General features: G+C 39.9%; 1 protein-coding gene across 3 annotated transcripts in view; it reads left to right on the top strand.

Moving 5' to 3' along the window:
* Nucleotides 1-19,938, top strand: part of LOC128734148 (muscle calcium channel subunit alpha-1) — a 1,300,390-nt gene that overhangs the window by 534,190 nt on the left and 746,262 nt on the right. For 2 of the 3 annotated variants that reach the window (XM_053828190.1, XM_053828187.1), the window contains exon 13: nucleotides 15,356-15,482. In XM_053828190.1, the coding sequence (XP_053684165.1) occupies nucleotides 15,356-15,482 (127 nt within the window). Of the gene's footprint in view, nucleotides 1-15,139; nucleotides 15,261-15,355; nucleotides 15,483-19,938 lie in introns of all 3 variants that reach the window. The other variant, XM_053828188.1, reaches the window with a different exon arrangement.

Below are 19,938 nucleotides of genomic sequence, written 5' to 3'. Positions count from 1 at the left end.
CGGTTTTTTGCTGACCGCCATCAAAAATTACGCCGGACACCATTTTAGTTTCATAAATCGGTAGCGGTTTTTACTTCAGTTTCACAATCGATTTGAAATTGTATCGCAAAGCGTAAAACGCACTTCCATTTTGGATACGTGCGAGCACGTGTATGATCGGTATCAGTTTGTCGATTGAACGGGTTTATCCCTTTTACGGGAAGAGGGGCACTATAACGATCAGCGGCCAATTTTCTAGAATGCAGGCAAATAACCGTTCTAAATTTCTGTGCACATGTGATCACGATATTAAATTGCGGCTTAAGCAGCCACATGGTTGCTACTCTTCACAAAACGAGAACGCGCGAATAACCGAAGTCGAAAAGTACTTTTGGTCCTACGATTTCAGCGTTCCTTCGGTCCTCGAACATCCGGCTCGAAGGACCATGTAAAATTCAGTAATTTTTTACCGATCCCGAATAACACTTTGCTCTCGCGAACCGGCCTTCAACGGAGAAGTGGACTGTATAACTGAACGAAAGCGATTGGATTTCGGATCCAATCCAACACAAGTGAACCATTCGACGTGCGTTTTGATATGAACTGTATTATAATAGCGTGGCTCGTGGCTTTTTTATTTATCAGTGTAAAGTGTGTTTGTATGTGTATTTATATAATGTGTTACAATTTTATTATTTATAGCAAATTGATTTCCGCTGAATGTCATACTATTTTTGTTAGGGTAAATTCGTAAAAATAGATTCAATATAATTTATATAATCAACAATCCTCATAGTCCCTAGACAAGTATTGGCGCTGGCATCACTGGATATTTGCAGGTTATGTTCTGTTTTGCTATGTTCTGTACCACAAATGTCAAATTTGTTTACATTTAATTTGTGCAGATCAATATTAATCATACAATGTTGTAGCGTATAGGGCGCTATATCTCTGCATATTAGCGTTGGTAATAAGAAATGCTTATCAACTTAGGGAATAGGAAATAGATAAACGAGCTTATGTTTCATTATGCCTGATTTTTATTTTCAGGTAGAATAAATTTAAGTTGTAACATGGTTTTCGAACCATTATAAATCTCACATGTGCGTAGTATTTTTCGCTGTAAATTTACAAATTATGGCTGCTTATGAGTACCATATATTAAATTTATAAAAAATATATTATATATCTTATTTTCGGAATTACTGGCTTTACAAGAAAATTTTCGAGTATCAAGGTCAGTCTCATATAACTGGTGCTTACATACTGAGGGTCGTTTCGTATAGCAATTTCGCATCGTTTGCTTTTGTGCCTCGCTCGTTGCATTTTTCCAGCAGCGTTTGTTTCTAAAATTCGTTTTGAATTAGCTTGAGCTCACATAACATTGACGTGTTTATAAACCGTGATTTATATTGAAGCGTTATAAACGAGGTATCTCGCGCATTAAAATCGTGAAACAGGATAGCTAGGAACACCGCGCGTGTATGGTTTTTGATGTAATTGCCAAAATAAACCCGTTTGTCTCAAGCCGGCTTTCACGTATAGTAACAAATGTCTATCGGTATCTAATAACTGCTCACGCGCGATTCCGGCCAGGTCAAATAGGTTGATAGTACATAACCTTCGGTGTTGGTAAACTTATTTCTCGTAACTTTTTTCTTATATCCATATTTCGGATTGCCTAAAATTGAAAAGCATAATGAAACCACTTCAAATACCAAAAATAAAATGAAAATAGAAAGTATCTTAAAGTTAATACATGATTGTGATCCAATAATACACCATTATAACACAACAACATAATAAAGAAGAGCATAATACAACTATGACCTATAACCCAAAGACTATAAATAAGTGCAACGACAGAAGTAATTAATCAAATCTTTAAACTACACAACAACAATAACATCAATGAATGGGAGGGTCCATTAGGGTACTTGTTTGAAGCATTGTGTTTAGGGAGAGTGAAGTGGTCAACTTCCTAAAGTTAACCTTAGCCCAGCTAACTACACATTGTGGATAATGAGCGGGCCTTTCTCCCCACCTATTGGGGTCATTGTGCATTGGGAGGGCTTACTTAACGATTGACTCATGTGATCTAGTTTCTGGAAGGAGATTCTTCCATACCGCTGGTACGTGCAAGTGATGTTGTTTGCTGACCGATTCCTTTTTGGCCCTTCATACAGGAGCTGGTAAACGTGACCAATCGTTATGTTTGTACAATTCCCCTTGTCAAAATAGACCCATTGCTATGAACAGTTGTTCTGCTAAGATAGGTGGTAGTCCTCATACATACATACATACATACATACATACATACATACATACATACATACATACATCAATATTATTCATACAGCGTTGATAGATTGAACACACTTGAAGATTTTTCTTACAAAAAATAGTGCGGAAATACTGAGTAGTCAGCTGCAGACGTAGGTGCAGATTTTCTAAACGGTAAGCGGGTCCAGCGGTATCGTTTTACTAGTCCTTTCGTAATGGATTGAGTCTCGAATCGATGCGGACAAACTGCAAGTATGCTTGCGTGTGCTTTCAATTGTCGAGTCGATAACGACCTGCACCACAATTTGCAGCAGATTTTTACCGGTTAGCTGATACATAATTTCGAACCCGACACACCACACACTGACTGGAGCAGATTCGGCAACTAATCTAACATAATAAATAAATAAATACGAAATGGTAATAACTTCGCTGCTCTAGCCACATATTTCGCCGTGATAGCCGGTAACTCTGCGGGCTGCAAACTGTTCTTATTCCAACACCGGCAGCTACTCCCGCCCAAGTAACCATAAGCATTAATCCAAAACCGTATATTGGGAATAATTCAGCATCTCTAATGCCAAACCGCTGTATATAAGCAAACTTAATGCTTATAAAACTTATATTAACATGATTAATGTATTGAAGCATTAACGAAAATTACACCCAAAACTTTAAACTATTACTTTAAAAGGAATAACGAAAAATTCTTCTTTTGCTAACAACTTTGTTACTTAAAGAGTAATAGCGTTCGTTGTCGGCTGAATAATAACATACACTAATGCATATTGTATACGTTATAGAGTCCAACTATCTGTTATTTGCGCCTGCGCTTTAATTTGGATTCATAGCAAGACTGTTGGATAGCGCTCAATACAAAAACGTTGACTGTAGATGTGCGTTTTATGTTGAATTTGCTAAACGTTACCGTTTGCATCGGGGGACTAGCAGCCCCATTCCTTTCTACAAAAAATGACAGCAACCGCGGGCGTTATTAGAATGCGACTAAAAACTATCATCCGGCACTGTTTGTTGTTTTTTAACCGTTATGTGTTCGACAGGGTACCCGGGTACCTTTTCAGCTTTCAAAGTACGAAATTCTAAAGTTTTCTTTGATCAAGGATACTGAAACTCCGTGACATCTAAGAACTAGTTGAATTGCAACTTTTCATAAAATAAGTTTTCATGTAGCACTTAAGGGGGTGGAATGGGGGGGCTTCGAATTTTTTTACCCCTTAAGTGCTCGACAAGGGTACCCGGGTACCCACAAATTGAAACGCTTGTAACTTTGGCAAATTTTGACCGATTCGGACACTTTTACCACCAAAAGATTCAGGAACTTATCCACTTCCAGTGTGGTTATAACAGAGCCGGAAGTGGTTCATCTGGTTTCCGGAAATCCGGCAGTCCGAGGATGTGTTCCGGAATTAAAGCACTTTTTATATTTTTGGATGTAATTATAGTAATATGGGTGTCCAAAGTTCTTCCAATTACTCCGAAAGGTCATTCTTCATTGTTTTAAGACAATACAATGATATATGCTCGGAATGGCCATTCTGCGACAAGTTCCCGTGGGACCTCCTGTGGCCATAAAACTGTTTGGTTTGCAACACTGGCAATATGGATGTCTAAATTCATGAAATTACTCCAGAAGGTCATTTTTCATTATTTTGATTCTATCTGATGATTTTGCCACGGCATGGCCATTCCGGAACATATTCCCGTGGGGCTTCACAGTTGTCCAAAACCAAAAATATGTGCGCATTAGAGTTTTGAGTGGGAAAACTTGATTTTAGGTTTATGGAACCTTTGGGAGAGTTTCTTGAAATTAAAAGTTCTATCGTATGGTGAAATTCAAATTTTGAATAATCCCCCTAAAAGTGAAATAAAAAAATTATTTTTCTGCAGCTTCAATATAACACATTGATGAGTTCTGCAAAGTTTTAGAGCATATTATTACAAGAAATTTTGCTGAAGACCGTAACCTTCTATCTCCTCAGCGAAGATAGAAAAGTCCTATTTCTTATATGTGAATCTTCAAAATCAGTTTTTCTATTTTAGCTTTTTTTGTAGTTGTTGTATGATTTTTTCATGTTCTATAAAGTTGTACAAATAGTAAAAATAAACAACTTTGCCGAATATAGTATACCTCTATCTTTGCTTATTTAGGAGCTGTAAAACTTTTGTTATAATAAATACCCTAAATCTGACCCTGAATTACTCAACTATGCGCAAACAGATACAAATTACATTACATGAATCTGAAACTAAATAAATAACTACAAAAAGTCAGGAAGTTTCATTCGTATCCGTCTGCGCATAGTCGCGTAATTGGGGATCAAAATTAGGGTATTTTTTATATCAAAAGTTTTACAGTTCCTAAACAAGCAAAGATAGAGGTATACTACATTTGGCAAAGTTGTGTATCTTTGCTATTTGTACAACTTTATAGAACATGAAAAAATCATACAACAACTACAAAAAAAGCTGAAATAGAAAAGCTGATTTTGAAGATTCACATATAAGAAATAGGACTTTTCTATCTTCGCTGAAGAGATAGAAGGTTACGGTCTTCAGCAAAATTTCTTGTAATAATATGCTCTAAAACTTTGCAGAACTCATCAATGTGTTATATTGAAGCTGCAGAAAAATAAATTTTTTATTTCACTTTTAGGGGGATTATTCAAAATTTGAATTTCACCATACGATAGAACTTTTAATTTCAAGAAACTCTCCCAAAGGTTCCATAAACCTAAAATCAAGTTTTCCCACTCAAAACTCTAATGCGCACATATTTTTGGTTTTGGACAACTGTGAAGCCCCACGGGAATATGTTCCGGAATGGCCATGCCGTGGCAAAATCATCAGATAGAATCAAAATAATGAAAAATGACCTTCTGGAGTAATTTCATGAATTTAGACACCCATATTGCCAGTGTTGCAAACCAAACAGCTTTATGGCCACAGGAGGTCCCACGGGAACTTGTCGCAGAATGGCCATTCCAAGGATATATCATTGTATTGTCTTAAAACAATTAAGAATGACCTGTCGGAGTAATTGGAAGAACTTTGGACACCCATATTACTATAATTACATCCAAAAATATAAAAAGTACTTTAATTCCGGAACACATCCTCGGACTGCCGGATTTCCGGGAACCAGATGAACCACTTCCGGCTCTGTCATAACCACACTGGAAGTGGATAAGTTCCTGAATCTTTTGGTGGTAAAAGTGTCCGAATCGGTCAAAAATTGCCAAAGTTACAAGCGTTTCAATTTGTGGGTACCCGGGTACCCTTGTCGAGCACTTAAAGGTGTTTTTTTTGTCGAACACATAACGGTTAATTCTAAAGATGATGACACCATTACAATTTGTGCAATCATCAAACCATCTAAGCAACCATTGGGTACCCGTACTGGCAGGAGTATCAAATCGGACATAACAGAGAGTAACGTGAACCACATTTTAAAACACTTAAGGTGCGTTTAGATTGGCAACATGTGGCATGCAACTTGTTCCAAACTGTTCTTCGAAGTTTTCATGAGATGCATAGCAACGTATCACAAATGTTCAAGTGGCGACAGAAACAACATTGAGCAACAACTAGCAACATGTCGCATTCCACATGTTTCATTCGACATGTTGCTAAAAAATTGCCCAGTCTAAAGGCACCTTTACAATATGTTCGATGTTAGCTGCAAAACATGGCTGGCTGCCAGCTCCCTGGTTTGCATCTGTAAAGTGTAGGCGTATTGGTAAACTTTGTTTGCGTATTCCAATACGAAAAAGTGAAACGCCGGTCTGCGAATGGATCCATGAAGAGAGGATTTGGAAATTGGGAACAGGTTTTTAAAATCACAACTGCTTGATTCTGGTGCTAGCGTACTCATACGCTAGCGCCGAAATTAGTAAGTGAAGAATAGAGTAATCAGCGAATATCACATCCACACAGCTACAAGAACTTATCTCTAACTAACACATATAGCGCAGTTTGCGAATGTGTGGTTCATTCCAGAGACGCATACATAGATGTAGCTGTCATTTTTCTTGTTACTTTTAGGTTGTTACTCTTTTCGTCTAATGTACGGTCATAAGACGAAAAAAGTAATAGATTATTGCTCAAAAACAACAAAATATTCTCCCCGAGTTTTGGGTGTAACATTAAAGAGAGCATTATTTGCGCATATAATGTTACAATATATTGCAAACAAGCATTTAGACAAATGCATTAAAACAAGCAGTAAGTGTTAATGAAGAGCTTGTATCTAACTTCTTATTTTGCTTTTAAGCAGCCATTATTGCTGCACCATTTGCACCATTGCTGCAAAACTCGGGGAGAATATTTTGTTGTTTTTGAGCAATAATCTATTACTTTTTTCGTCTTATGACCGTACATTAGACGAAAAGAGTAACAACCTAAAAGTAACAAGAAAAATGACAGCTACATCTATGTATGCGTCTCTGGAATGAACCACACATTCGCAAACTGCGCTATATGTGTTAGTTAGAGATAAGTTCTTGTAGCTGTGTGGATGTGATATTCGCTGATTACTCTATTCTTCACTTACTAATTTCGGCGCTAGCGTATGAGTACGCTAGCACCAGAATCAAGCAGTTGTGATTTTAAAAACCTGTTCCCAATTTCCAAATCCTCTCTTCATGGATCCATTCGCAGACCGGCGTCACTTTTGTTCGTTTGCATCTTGATAGGGTAAAATAACCAGAACCGTTTTTGTACTTGAGTTGATTTTTCTTATGAGAGAAAAGTTGATTGTTAATTGTTAATTGATTATACGAAATGCCCAAAAAGTTATATTTACATCATCAAAAATATTGTCATATCATATTGAGCTGTATATTTAAAGTATTGCGACACTTATGAAAAATCCACCTGCAGCGGCGGTAATAACGCGCTCAAAGAGATAACTGCGATATAAACGCAATATTAAAATTTGGGATTTATGGTTTGCAGTCCTACAAAATAACAGTTTTTTGACTAACAATATTCGTTTGCTAAAAATATTGACATTAATTATCGAACTCGGAAAATGTCTTAAAAATTAAAGTGTATTATATGTTGACTTAATCTTGTTTCAGATCGAATATATATAAAAATAATTATAAGCTCCAAAAATTATATGCAAGGGTTGATGACATGAAAAGGGTCCACAACTGGTAGACGAACCCCATAGTTGAAACCGGTTATATATTTGTCATGGCCAGAGCTGCTAGTATAGTTTAACTTTTGAAAATTGACATTCGGTTGAATACCAATTCATTTTTTCAGAGCGGATAAATGAAAATAAGTTCTATAGCTTTTGTTTTCTTAGCAAAAGAAATTCTAAAATTCAATGGACGGTAAGAATAAAAGAGTTTGCTTTGTTTCGTCCACAAGGTTTACATAAGAAATGCAAAGCAAACTCTTTCAGTCATATTATTCATATGGCCTAATAGAACAATTTCTCGTTCTAAGTACTCGTTCAACATTGTACTTTAGCTATAAAAATTGTACTGCAATTCAGTAAACAACAATGGTTTCGAAATATCCGTTAATGAATAATTCTGGCTTTAGTTTTTAAAAGGTCGCATAATCCATGCAAAAGGGTTGATTAGGCGACTATCTGAAAACTAAAGCCAGAATTAGTTGCTTTTTTCCAGAAATTCTGGCCGCGCAGTTTCACTTTTTCGTATTGGAATACGCAAACAAAGTTTACCAATACGCCTACACTTTACAGATGCAAACCAGGGAGCTGGCAGCCAGCCATGTTTTGCAGCTAACATCGAACATATTGTAAAGGTGCCTTTAGACTGGGCAATTTTTTAGCAACATGTCGAATGAAACATGTGGAATGCGACATGTTGCTAGTTGTTGCTCAATGTTGTTTCTGTCGCCACTTGAACATTTGTGATACGTTGCTATGCATCTCATGAAAACTTCGAAGAACAGTTTGGAACAAGTTGCATGCCACATGTTGCCAATCTAAACGCACCTTAAGTGTTTTAAAATGTGGTTCACGTTACTCTCTGTTATGTCCGATTTGATACTCCTGCCAGTACGGGTACCCAATGGTTGCTTAGATGGTTTGATGATTGCACAAATTGTAATGGTGTCATCATCTTTAGAATTAAAAAACAACAAACAGTGCCGGATGATAGTTTTTAGTCGCATTCTAATAACGCCCGCGGTTGCTGTCATTTTTTGTAGAAAGGAATGGGGCTGCTAGTCCCCCGATGCAAACGGTAACGTTTAGCAAATTCAACATAAAACGCACATCTACAGTCAACGTTTTTGTATTGAGCGCTATCCAACAGTCTTGCTATGAATCCAAATTAAAGCGCAGGCGCAAATAACAGATAGTTGGACTGTATAACGTATACAATATGCATTAGTGTATGTTATTATTCAGCCGACAACGAACGCTATTACTCTTTAAGTAACAAAGTTGTTAGCAAAAGAAGAATTTTTCGTTATTCCTTTTAAAGTAATAGTTTAAAGTTTTGGGTGTGCCTTCTTCCACTTAACAGATGCTGTCTTTTTCTATTCCATTAGTTTTGCAGGGCAGATAGCTATGATATTAAGAAAATTATGTATTAACTTGGTATTAATGCATTTTTCGACATTTTATTCTTATAAAAAATAACGGTAATAAAGAACAGCATTGTGTTAAAATGTCTGACATTTGGTAAAAATATGAAAGACAAGTCAAACCATTCCAAACACATTCAGCCACAACAGTTTTTCACTAAAAATATCCATTCCGTCCGGTACGTCTATTCCCCCAATGTTGTTTACTTCATCCTGATTGTTTTTGTCATCCAGTAAAGGAGCTTTTTCTCGCAGTTTTCCTTCGCCATTCATGCCAAAAAGTAAATTTGACTGGTGTTGGTATATGAAGAGTTCCATCCTGCATCGATTTGAGATTTAATGAAGTTCAGCGCCTTAAGTAGAGGTCGGATTATTGGTTCACGGAGGTTTGACTGTTGCATTTGTTTGAATATATCAGTAACTGCCGAGACTTTTCTCGTCGATCCTTATAAAATGGTTTTCACCTCGGTTTTCATTATCGTTTTACAAAGTGTCTAAAATTGAAAGTAAAACATGTGTAACTATTAAACCACTTCAAGTTTGATATTTTCTTACCTCAGAATAGTTCGTAAATTCCTTTGCTTTTCTTCGCCAATCACAAAAATCGTTTAAGTACGACTATTTTCCACCCACTAACCTAACCAGTCGTGGTTGAGATAGCAAAGGCACGATGGAATGTTGCAGAGGGAAGGAAACCCCCGAGTTCGAGTCTTGGAAAAGGTAACTTTCATTAAATCACATTCACTATTATTTAAAAAAAAAGGTTTGGTTCATACACAACGATAATCTGTTGAAACTAGGCTGAAACAACGTCTCCCTTAAGGAGTGTACAAAAAATTCTGTAGTTTCGAAATGATTTCTTTTATTTTGCACTCACTTAAATTTCTATTTTCCTATTTTCCACAACAAGCGATTGTCGATAATGCAGGCTAAGTAAAGTGACGTTTGGATAAAGCTTCAAATAAACATTAGTAATGCTTATTAAAAGGATGCACTACAGCATTTTATGAGTTCGCTATTTCGCCTTTTTCACATTATATGAGCTCTATATAAGTATATAGTGAATAATAGGCATTTAATCAAAGTTCTGTATGTGAATATAGTGTAGTTAATAGACTAGCATTTAATGCTTACTGGTTACTTGGGCGGCAACCTCAGCGATTTCAAAATGAATATGAAATGTATTTAACCGTTATGTATGCGACAAGAAAAACACCTTTAGCAGGGCGACAACCCGGGTACCCAAAATTGATATTGTTATAACATCAACAATTTTAAACCGATTTTGATGAAATAGGTGTCATTTGATTCGTTAATTTATCTAGTTCTGAATTATCTGGCTATTTGGCCATTAAAAGACATACGGGGCCCGAAAATCTGGAACTCCGACAGAGTGTCCGCTGTGAGGTAGAGAACTGATTGTATTACAGGAAAATCAGTCATGCGGATATAAAAACTCTAAAAATTCATACAATAAACTATTTCATATAATGAGATGAATCAGCTAAGCTAATGTCTTTGCTGAAAGCTGATATTCTTCCAAAACAAGCGGCTTCCCACGTTTTACCGGACGTTGCTCCGGAATTACCGATTCCCGGGAACTACATGTCATATGATGGCCAAATGCTTAAACTAATCAAAACTAGATAAATGTACGAATCAAATGCCACTAGTTTCATCCAAATTGGTTCAAGATAGCCAAAGTTATGAACATAGCAATTCATGGGTACCCGGGTACCCTTGTCGCCCTCCTACGTAATAAAAAAAATCAAGTGCCTCTCATTGCTAATCCCTTTTATGGATATGCACCAAAAAACCCTTAATTAATTAAGATCAACGAGTCTTACGATGTCGAAAAATTTCAATGACGTATGTTTTAAATTGAATGAGTTATAACTATTTTAAAACTGAAAAAGTACCCGGGTACCCTGTTGCACACATAACGGTTAAGAACGGAGCCGCCGACATATCACAAACGGGAATCATCCCAGGAACATCATCTTACAATCACACAATATCGAACGTGCCACAAACAACAACAAGGTTTCATATAGGACCAGCCAGCCAGCCGTCGCCAGATTCCCGTGACTGTATGCTTATTCCTTGGAAATGGTAGGGATAGTAGTTTTAGAACAGGTTTCCTTTGTCGCAATCTCGAGTTTCGGAAGTTTCCGAGGAGCTCATGGGTGGTTTAATATACAAATTTTCCTCATAGTAAAGTAGACAACAACTCCTCCGATTGCTTAGCCTGGTAAAATAAAGCGGATATCATTAAAATATTCGCCATGATTATGTAACATTTCGCCGTATACCGTTTTGCGGAACATCACTTCTCGGTTGACTATAACGCTACGTGTAAAAATAGGTGCATGTACTTCATCGCCATTTGGTAACCAAAGTGGGGTACCCCAGGGGAGTAACTTGGGACCACTGCTGTTCACTATTTATTTCAACGATGTTGCATTATTGCTCGACGGTGGCTGTAAACTTATTTACGCTGACGATCTAAAGCTGTATACTGTGGTGAGATGTTTCGAAGACTGCAATCATCTACAAAGATTACTAAATATTTTCGTTGATTGGTGCAAACGCAATAAACTAACTGTCAGTGTACCAAAGTGTTCCGTCATAACATTTCACCGTACCGTACAGCCAATAGTTTTCGACTATCACATTGAAGGCGTTAAGCTCAACAGGGTCGAAGAAATCAATGACTTGGGAGTTCTGATGGACAAAAAACTCACCTTTACCAATCATCGGTCAGCTATCATCGCCAAAGCTAATAGACAATTAGGATTTATGACGAAAATAGCCAAAGATTTTAACGACCCTTACAGTCTCAAGGCTCTGTATTGTTCACTAGTACGACCTATTCTGGAAAACGCAGCTCTAGTTTGGCTCCCTCATCAACTGACATGGGATTTAAGAATTGAAAGAATCCAAAAACGATTCATCCGCGTTGCTCTACACAACTTGCCTTGGCGTGACCCTATGAATCTCCCACCTTACCGTGATCGCTGTAAACTGATCAACATTGACACTTTAACTAGACGCCGGAAAATTCAACAGGTAACTTTTGTTGCCAAGCTTCTAAACAACGATGTCGACTGTCCACGATTGCTGTCGTTACTGGATTTCCGAGTTCCATCGCGGTCCCTGAGGAATGGATCGTTGCTTCAACCAAGGTTTCATCGTACTGCGTTCGGGTACAATGAACCCATGTCTTCGATGTTGCGCACTTTTGCCTCTGTTGAAGACTTGTTCGAGTTTGGAGAAAGCAACAGCACCTTCTCACGCAGAATCACTGCATCTGACTCCTTCGCAATGTGATAATTGTACTGTGCTATTTTTTATGTATTTTTATTCATTAAGACATTATGTTGGATGGATACAATAAGCTAAATAAATAAATAAATAAATAAATAATGAATATAGAGTTTCGCGAAAAACTTTACGCGGGATGTACCATTTCACGGAAAATGTTTTCGTGGAAAGTATCATTTCGCAGGGGTTATTCTCTCCTTACTCGCTGTCGCTCGTTCGGACCCAACTGAAAGAAAGCAATAGAGGTCAGTAGGAAAATAAATATTCCTAATTGATAGTTTTTGGTGATCTTGTTTGTTTTGTTATGGAAGAGTCTAAAATTTCTCGAGATCGATTAGTTTTTGAGTTTCGCAAAAATTGCTGTTTTATTTGTATGAGAGTCCTTATCCCCCTACCACAGGAGTGAGGCGACTAAAACTATCATAAAAAAATTCCTGCCTCCAAAACCCCCCACATGCCAAATTTGGTTCCATTTGGTTGATTAGTTCTCTAGTTATGAAGAAATTTGTACATATTTCATTTGTATGGGAGCGTCCCGTATTATAGGGGGAGGGGTCATAATTTACCTCCTGAAGAGGGGAGAGGTCTCAATGCACCATAAAAAAAGAATTTGCCTGCCAAAACACCCACATGCCAAGTTTAGTTTCATTTGCTTGATTAGTTCTAAAGTTATAAGAAAATTTGTATTTCATTTGTATGGGAGCCCCCCATTCTAAAAAGGGGAGGGGTCCTAATTCCTCATAGAAAAAATTCTTGCCTCCAAAAACACACACATGCTAAATTTGCTTCCATTTGCTTGATTAGTTTTGGAGTTATGAGGAAATTTGTATTTCATTTGTACAGGAGCCCCCCTATCTAAAATGGGAAGGGGTCCCAATTTACCATAAAAAAATTCTTGCATTCAACATCCACATGCCAAATTTTGTTCCATTTGCTTGATTAGTTCTCGAGTTATGCAGAAATTTGTGTTTTGTTTGGAGGGGTCTCTAACCATCATAAGAACCTTTTTCGGCCCCAAAAAACCCTACATACAAATGTTCGCGCTTCAGTAGTTTTCGATTCTTTAAGGATCATACAGAGAGACACACAGACAGAAATCCATTTTTATAGGTATGGTAAACAGTATACGGATGATACTATGCGCGGTTTTGCTCAACGTACTGGTAATCAAAGTGTTCTTTATTATATTCGCGCGTGTGCATGCTTCAAAATCGTGTCATATAACGAGGAAGAACATCAGCGTGATGTATTTTTTGTCTAAAAACAAAAATCGAGTACGTATGTGTTAAAAAGTAAAATCTGAGTATTTACGCGTGTTTGGATACAATCGTATTGATGTGATACAATTTGTCTTGAGCTGCTACATCTTCTATTTAATAGTTACGCGGATTATTAAGCCATTTCAATATCGTTATATGTTTACGACTGCCATGGGTTTCGCGCTGGGGAAATGATCGATTTTATGTTATAATAGATCGCCTGATCCCATCACTTGCCACAGTGAATCCAGATCATACCCTATCATACTAACATAATCGTCCTTCCTGTTACATTCGTGGAGGTGCAGAGGTAAATTCGGCCTTATAAGAGCAAATGTTGAACTAACAATCCTTCCCTTCCCTAACAACCACAAGGACGTGGCCGGCGCCGTTATTGATCTAATTAAAGGCGTTGCTACTGAATTGTTGTACATTGAAGATGGTAAATTATCTCAAAATGCTATGTGCTGGTTCTGATCTGTGCAACTTCACTAGCTCAGATCAATCACGGAGGTGCAACTACGATGTGTGTGGTTATTCATGCTCATGCTCGTGCTCGATTTGCAAGATATTCGTTATATTTTAATTGAAAAAATCAGAGGGGTTGTGTACAAGACACGACCGCATATATAGGTGACGCAGGACTATGTAAGTCTCTTTGTAGTGATAGTGGCATGTATTCATGCTGGTAATTATTCGATTCTTTATGTATACATGCTATATGCAACATATATACATGCTACATGCGTTGTATGTAACATTTATCAAAGTAGTAACAATGCATACGTTCGATTCTCAAAAGATTGTGCATTTGAAAACAATTTAACAAAATCAAGAACACAAACTATTGCTTTCCTGCTACCTTACTGAAATTAAAGATTGTTTTTATTATCCATGTTTTCCCACGTTGAAAGGATTTTACCAATTCAATCCTATTTTATCAACAGCACATCTTTTCACTACACTTCTAATGAAACGGCAAGCATGCGTATTCATACAGAGTCGTATTATAACCGAACACTACAGCTCTAGCACATTTTTCCAAGACAGATATCAAATTCGCCGAGGTTTAATCGTCTCGCAGTAAAGAATTTGCGATCTGTTGGGACGACGAACTTGTGTCATTTTTTCTGGCACACTTCCCTAACACAGACATCAAATTGGACTAGGTTTAATCGCGTTCTTAAGAAATCTGTTGACACGAGGGGGCTTTGTCACTCTCTCTGGCGTACTTCCCAAGCAAGGACATTAAAATGGTCTAGGTTGAACCGCGGTGTTGAGAAAACTTGTTGAAATGAGGAAACTTAGTCACTTGTTTTGGCTTACTTCCCGAGCATAGATATCAAATTGGTATAGGTTTAGATCATCGTAAAGAATCTTCCAACCAATCACGAAGCGAGAATTCTGGTAAAACATAGGTTTATTATTTTCAATTTTTCAATAGTTCAACATCAAGAATCCATTCTTTTCTTCATTTGGGTCAATTCTTAGAAGATTTTCCGATCGATTGGTGTAAGAATATTGAAAATCGATCGGAAAACCGCTGAGCTATTAGCGCTCAAAACCTTTCATTTTTCGTGACGCTCGCATTTTTCGATTTTTTGGAATGACACCCTATCTCAAAACTTGCCGTAAGACGTAGTCCTACGTCAAAAGATGGAATACCATGGTTTAACTTTTATTTAAATATTTATTCTTTTCTCCAGGTGAGCTCTTCGAAAATCACGTTACTGCACGCCCGCGCCGATTGTCCGAAGTTAGTGTGAAAAAAACCAAGAAACCTATTCCGCGAGCAAACGCATTGCTAATATTTTCAGCAACAAACAGGTACATTTAGTGGAGCATTTCAAATAGTTGTTACGATGAACTATTTGAAGTGCTCCGTCAGTGCATTTTTCTCTTAGTTTTAATTTTCATTGCAGATTATGACTGTCTTGACAAAGAGTATAACTTGGCACGACCTCGCCGTATGTCCGAATTAAATGTTGGCAATAAGGTCGTACCAATTCCTACAGGATCGTCGTTTTTCATTATGTCTCAAACAAACAGGTTTAAATTCTTTCTTTTATGATACAGTATAAACAGGCTTTGCTCAATAGTGCAACTCAACTAACGCAAAGCTCTGCTCCCATCCTAGTTTTTTTAAACCCTGGCTGAGCATTTAACAAATAGGAAACAAAAATCAATCTAATGTCAAATCAATCTAGTTTCTGTCGTTTGTTAAAGCTAATCTCAAATGCACATATTTTTCTTTATTACTGTTTACCTAAGGTATATAAGTTAGCTTCGACTAACAAGACAATTGTCGTAACATATGTATTAAAAAATGGACTTCTTTCGGATGTTGATAAGAAAAACTAAGACAACTAATTGAGTTTGATCAATTTCCCATGGAAGGTAATTATATAAGCACAGACTAACAGACGCACTTAACTCTGGAACCTCATTCCATCTAGAACAAAAAGGTTCATTTTAAATTTTCCAGGCCAGTGTTTTTTACAGGATTTGAGGGTGTCAATGAAACGACGTTTTGTAAGAAAATTTGTTCGAAGTGTTACGTCTGTTAGTCTGTGATATTAGCTTACTTGCAAAACAATTGTACAGCTCTATCAGTCGAACTCTAACCACCGTGATGGCGAAAACAGTGAAGCTAATCAGTTGTGTGCGTGTTCAAAGAACGGTGCGCGTTCAGAAGTGTGCGCGTTCAAAGAACCGTACCCCGCCGCGTCGAAAACGAATAGCGTGCGGCACGTTGCGTTACGCCCGTGCCGGCATCTAAAACATCTTGGTACTATTGGACAACGATCAGAGCATCGAAAGAAAGCGGTTCCGGACGGCCGACGATCCTGAGTGACAAGAAGCTCTAAAGGATGCTGCAGAGGAACTTACTTACTTATGTGTCCATGTTCGCTGGACAGGCAGAACAAAGGGATGAAATCAGAGATCTCCACTGCTGACGGTGGCCATGGCTTTTACCTGTCGCCAGGACAGGTTCTCGTCTACAGCCCGGATGTCGTTGGCTAAGCTCCGTCGCCATGAGCCTCTGGGTCTGCCTCTTCTACGCTGTCCTTGTGGATTCCAGTCGACTGTTTCTCTGCAAACCTCGTTCGCTCCTTTCCTCAAGGTGTGTCCGATCCACTTCCACCTACGTTCACGAATTTCTGTGGCTATCGGCCGTGGATGACATCGACGATGGAGTTCCTCATTGGATATCCAGTTATCAGGTCACCAGGCACGAATGATGTATCGCAGGCACCGGTTAATGAATACCTGCAGTTTTTGCGTTGTCTCCGCTGAGACGCACCACGTTTCGCAGGCATACAGCAGTACGGATATAACGTTTGAATTAAAGATTCGGGTTTTCGTACGTAGAGTGATCTGGTTTGAGCGCCAAATGTTTCGCAGACCTGCAAAGGCACCCCTGGCCTTCCTGATGCGTGTGGCTATATCAGTCTTGGTACCACCATCGGGCGTTGTTTGGCTACCAAGATATTGAAAGGCGTCTACCTGCTCAACTTGTTGTCCCGCTACTGTGAAGTTGGTGGAATTGTCAGTGTTCACTACCATAGACTTAGTTTTCGCTACATTGACTGTGAGACCTGCTGCCTGGGAGCTCTCGGAGAGGTCATCTAACTTGCTCTGCATATCGTTTCGGCGTTGTGCGAGCAAGACAATGTCGTCGGCTAGGTCGAGGTCATTTAGCTGCTCCATCGTTAGAGGATTCCAAGGCAATCCTCGATTTGGTCTACTGTCAATTGCTCCAACTAATATCTCATCCATAACGATGAGAAACAGAAGCGGTGATAAAATGCAGCCCTGTCTCACGCCAGCAGTAACCCTTATGGGGTCGGACAAGACGCCGTCGTGCAAAACCTTGCACGAGAACGCCTCGTACTGAGCCTCGATGAGATGGACTAGCTTATCTGGAACTCCTCTACGCCTAAGTGCGCCTCAGATGTTTTCGTGATTGAGTCGGTCGAACGCCATTTCGAAGTCAACGAACACCAGCAGAAGAGAGTCCTGGAACTCGTTGATCTGCTCCAATATAATGCGGAGCGTTGTGATATGGTCTACACATGATCGGCCAGCACGGAATCCACCTTGCTGCCGCCGGAGAGTAGCGTCGATCTTCTCCTGGATCCGGTTGAGGATTACTTTACAGAGTACTTTGAGAGTAATACAGAGCAAAGTGATGCCACGCCAGTTACCGCATTCCGTTAGGTCTCCTTTCTTAGGGACTTTGACCAATGTGCCCTGCATCCAGTCTACCGGAAAAGTTGCGGTTTCCCAAATATTGCTGAAAAGCTGATGCATCATCTGGGCTGACAAAGATGGGTCAGCTTTGAGCATTTCGGCTGAAATACGATCTATCCCTGGCGCTCTATTGGATTTCATACTCTTGATGGCTGCTACAATTTCATCCAGCGATGGCGCCTCCGAGTTCACGCGATTTATTCGACGAACTGTAGGCGTCGTGCGCTGCTGGTTTTGTTGGTCTCTGACATTTGAAACTCGGAAGAGTTGTTCAAAATGTTCAGTCCATCGCTTAAGCTGTTCTGTACGTTCAGTCAATATCTGACCAGCTCTGTCCTTTAGCGGCATCTTTGTATTCATCCTGGCACCAGTAAGGCGGCGAGAAATATCGTACAACAAACGGATCTCACCATTGGCAGCGGCGGTTTCTCCTTGTTCGGCTAGGGAGTTAGTCCAGGCTCTCTTGTCCCGCCTACAAGCACGTTTAACAGCCCTCTCCAGTTCGGCGTATCGTTGACGGGCAGCTGTCTTAGCCGATCTGGTCCGCGCTCGCTCAATGCCGGCTTTCGCCTCTCTCCGCTCGTCGATCTTCCTCCAAGTTTCATCCGAAATCCACTCCCTCCGCCCACTGCGCGCTTTGCCGAGGGTTTCATCACTGGTCGTGATAAAGGCGTTCTTGACCGGTCCATTGCTCTTCGACGGTTCCACCAGGTGGCAACTCCGAGGCTCGAGATTCAAGTTGTTCAACAAAGGCCCTTTTCACCTCAGGATTCTCCAATCGGCGAACGTCGTAGCGGCACCCAACTTTCTCCTCCCGTCGTTGAACACGTGCGACGCGCAGACGTATCTCAGCGATAACAAGATGATGGTCGGATGCAATGTCAGCGCTGCGTTTGTTGCGTACATCAAGAAGGCTCCTTCTCTATTTCCGGCTGATGCAGATGTGATCGATTTGGTTTTCTGTTCGGCCGTCGCGGGAAACCCACGTGACTTTATGTACTGGTCTATGGGGGAAGAGCGATCCAAGAATGACCATGTCGTTATTACCACAGAATTCTGTAAACGGCGTCCCATGACGCGTTCAAGGTCCGCGTTGTTTGAGCTAATCTTCGCGTTGAAGTCGCCCATGTGAATTTGGATGTCCCCCTTCGGGATTTTCTCAACCACGCTTTTCAGCTGGCTGTAGAAGCTCTCTTTCTCCTGCAGGTCGGCAGCATCTGTTTGCGCATAGCACTGGATTGCCGTAAGGTTCCTAACCCGTGTTCTGAATCTGGCAACGATTATTCGCTCATTTATCGGTTCCCACTTCATCAGGGCCGCATGTGCCCCTGGGCTCAGTAGGAATCCAACTCCTCTTTCTCGAGTAGCATTTTCACCTCGTATGCCAGAGTAGAGCAAGACTTGCCCGGATGATGTCCTGTGTTCGCCAGTACCCGGCCAGCGGACCTCGCTCAGCATCAGAAGTTCAAGCTTCAGGCGGCTAGCTTCCCTTGCAAGTTAAGCCAGCTTGCCCTGCTGGGCAAGGGTCAGTATATTCCATGTTCCGATTCGTGTCCGTGTTTTCATGCTAAAGGTCGTTGCCAATAATCCGGAGAGATTTTTTCTTTCATTTTCGGTAACTTTTTTGTGTTCTGGTACAGTAGGCTGTTAACCTAAGGTCCTTATCCCGCTGATGGGGCTTAGGTTAATTAGGGGCATCTTAATGTGGGCGGGAGCCACTGTGCCCCCTTTCCTGTTAGTATACGACAACCGAAGTTGCGCTCCCCAGCCGGCACCTCGTGGAGGTAGGAATAGAAGTTAATGAACAGAGGTTATGGAAGGCACGTGTTCACCCTTTGCCAGCCAACAAGGAACCCTTTGCCAGCTGCAGAAGAAGACCGAAGGAAAAGTGTCCCTGCGTGCGCTTGTCCTGGAGGTTGGTGCAACCGGCCAAACAGTGAACAAGTACCTGGCAAACATGGACATACATGAAGCGGTAGTCCCGTGCACTGGTCTCGGAGCTGTAGGCAATAACGCAGCGGCAGCGGCTGAGTAAAAGATGGCCAAGACGATTTTCCTGGCGAATCGCGATGTGGCGGTGGCGATGGACAACGAGACTTATCTCACTTTGAATGGCAACGATTGGCAGGGCACTTCGTATTTTACTTCCCGTACGAAGGAAGTGAGCTCCGAGGTGAGGTTCATTTCACACACCAAGTTCCCCAAGAAGGTGCTGCTGTGGCTGACAATCAGCGAGAAAGATGTCAAAGCC

The sequence above is a fragment of the Sabethes cyaneus genome, chromosome 2 (assembly GCF_943734655.1).
Source record: "Sabethes cyaneus chromosome 2, idSabCyanKW18_F2, whole genome shotgun sequence".
Classification (NCBI taxonomy): domain Eukaryota; kingdom Metazoa; phylum Arthropoda; class Insecta; order Diptera; family Culicidae; genus Sabethes; species Sabethes cyaneus.
This window is presented reverse-complemented; position numbering and strand designations above follow the sequence as displayed.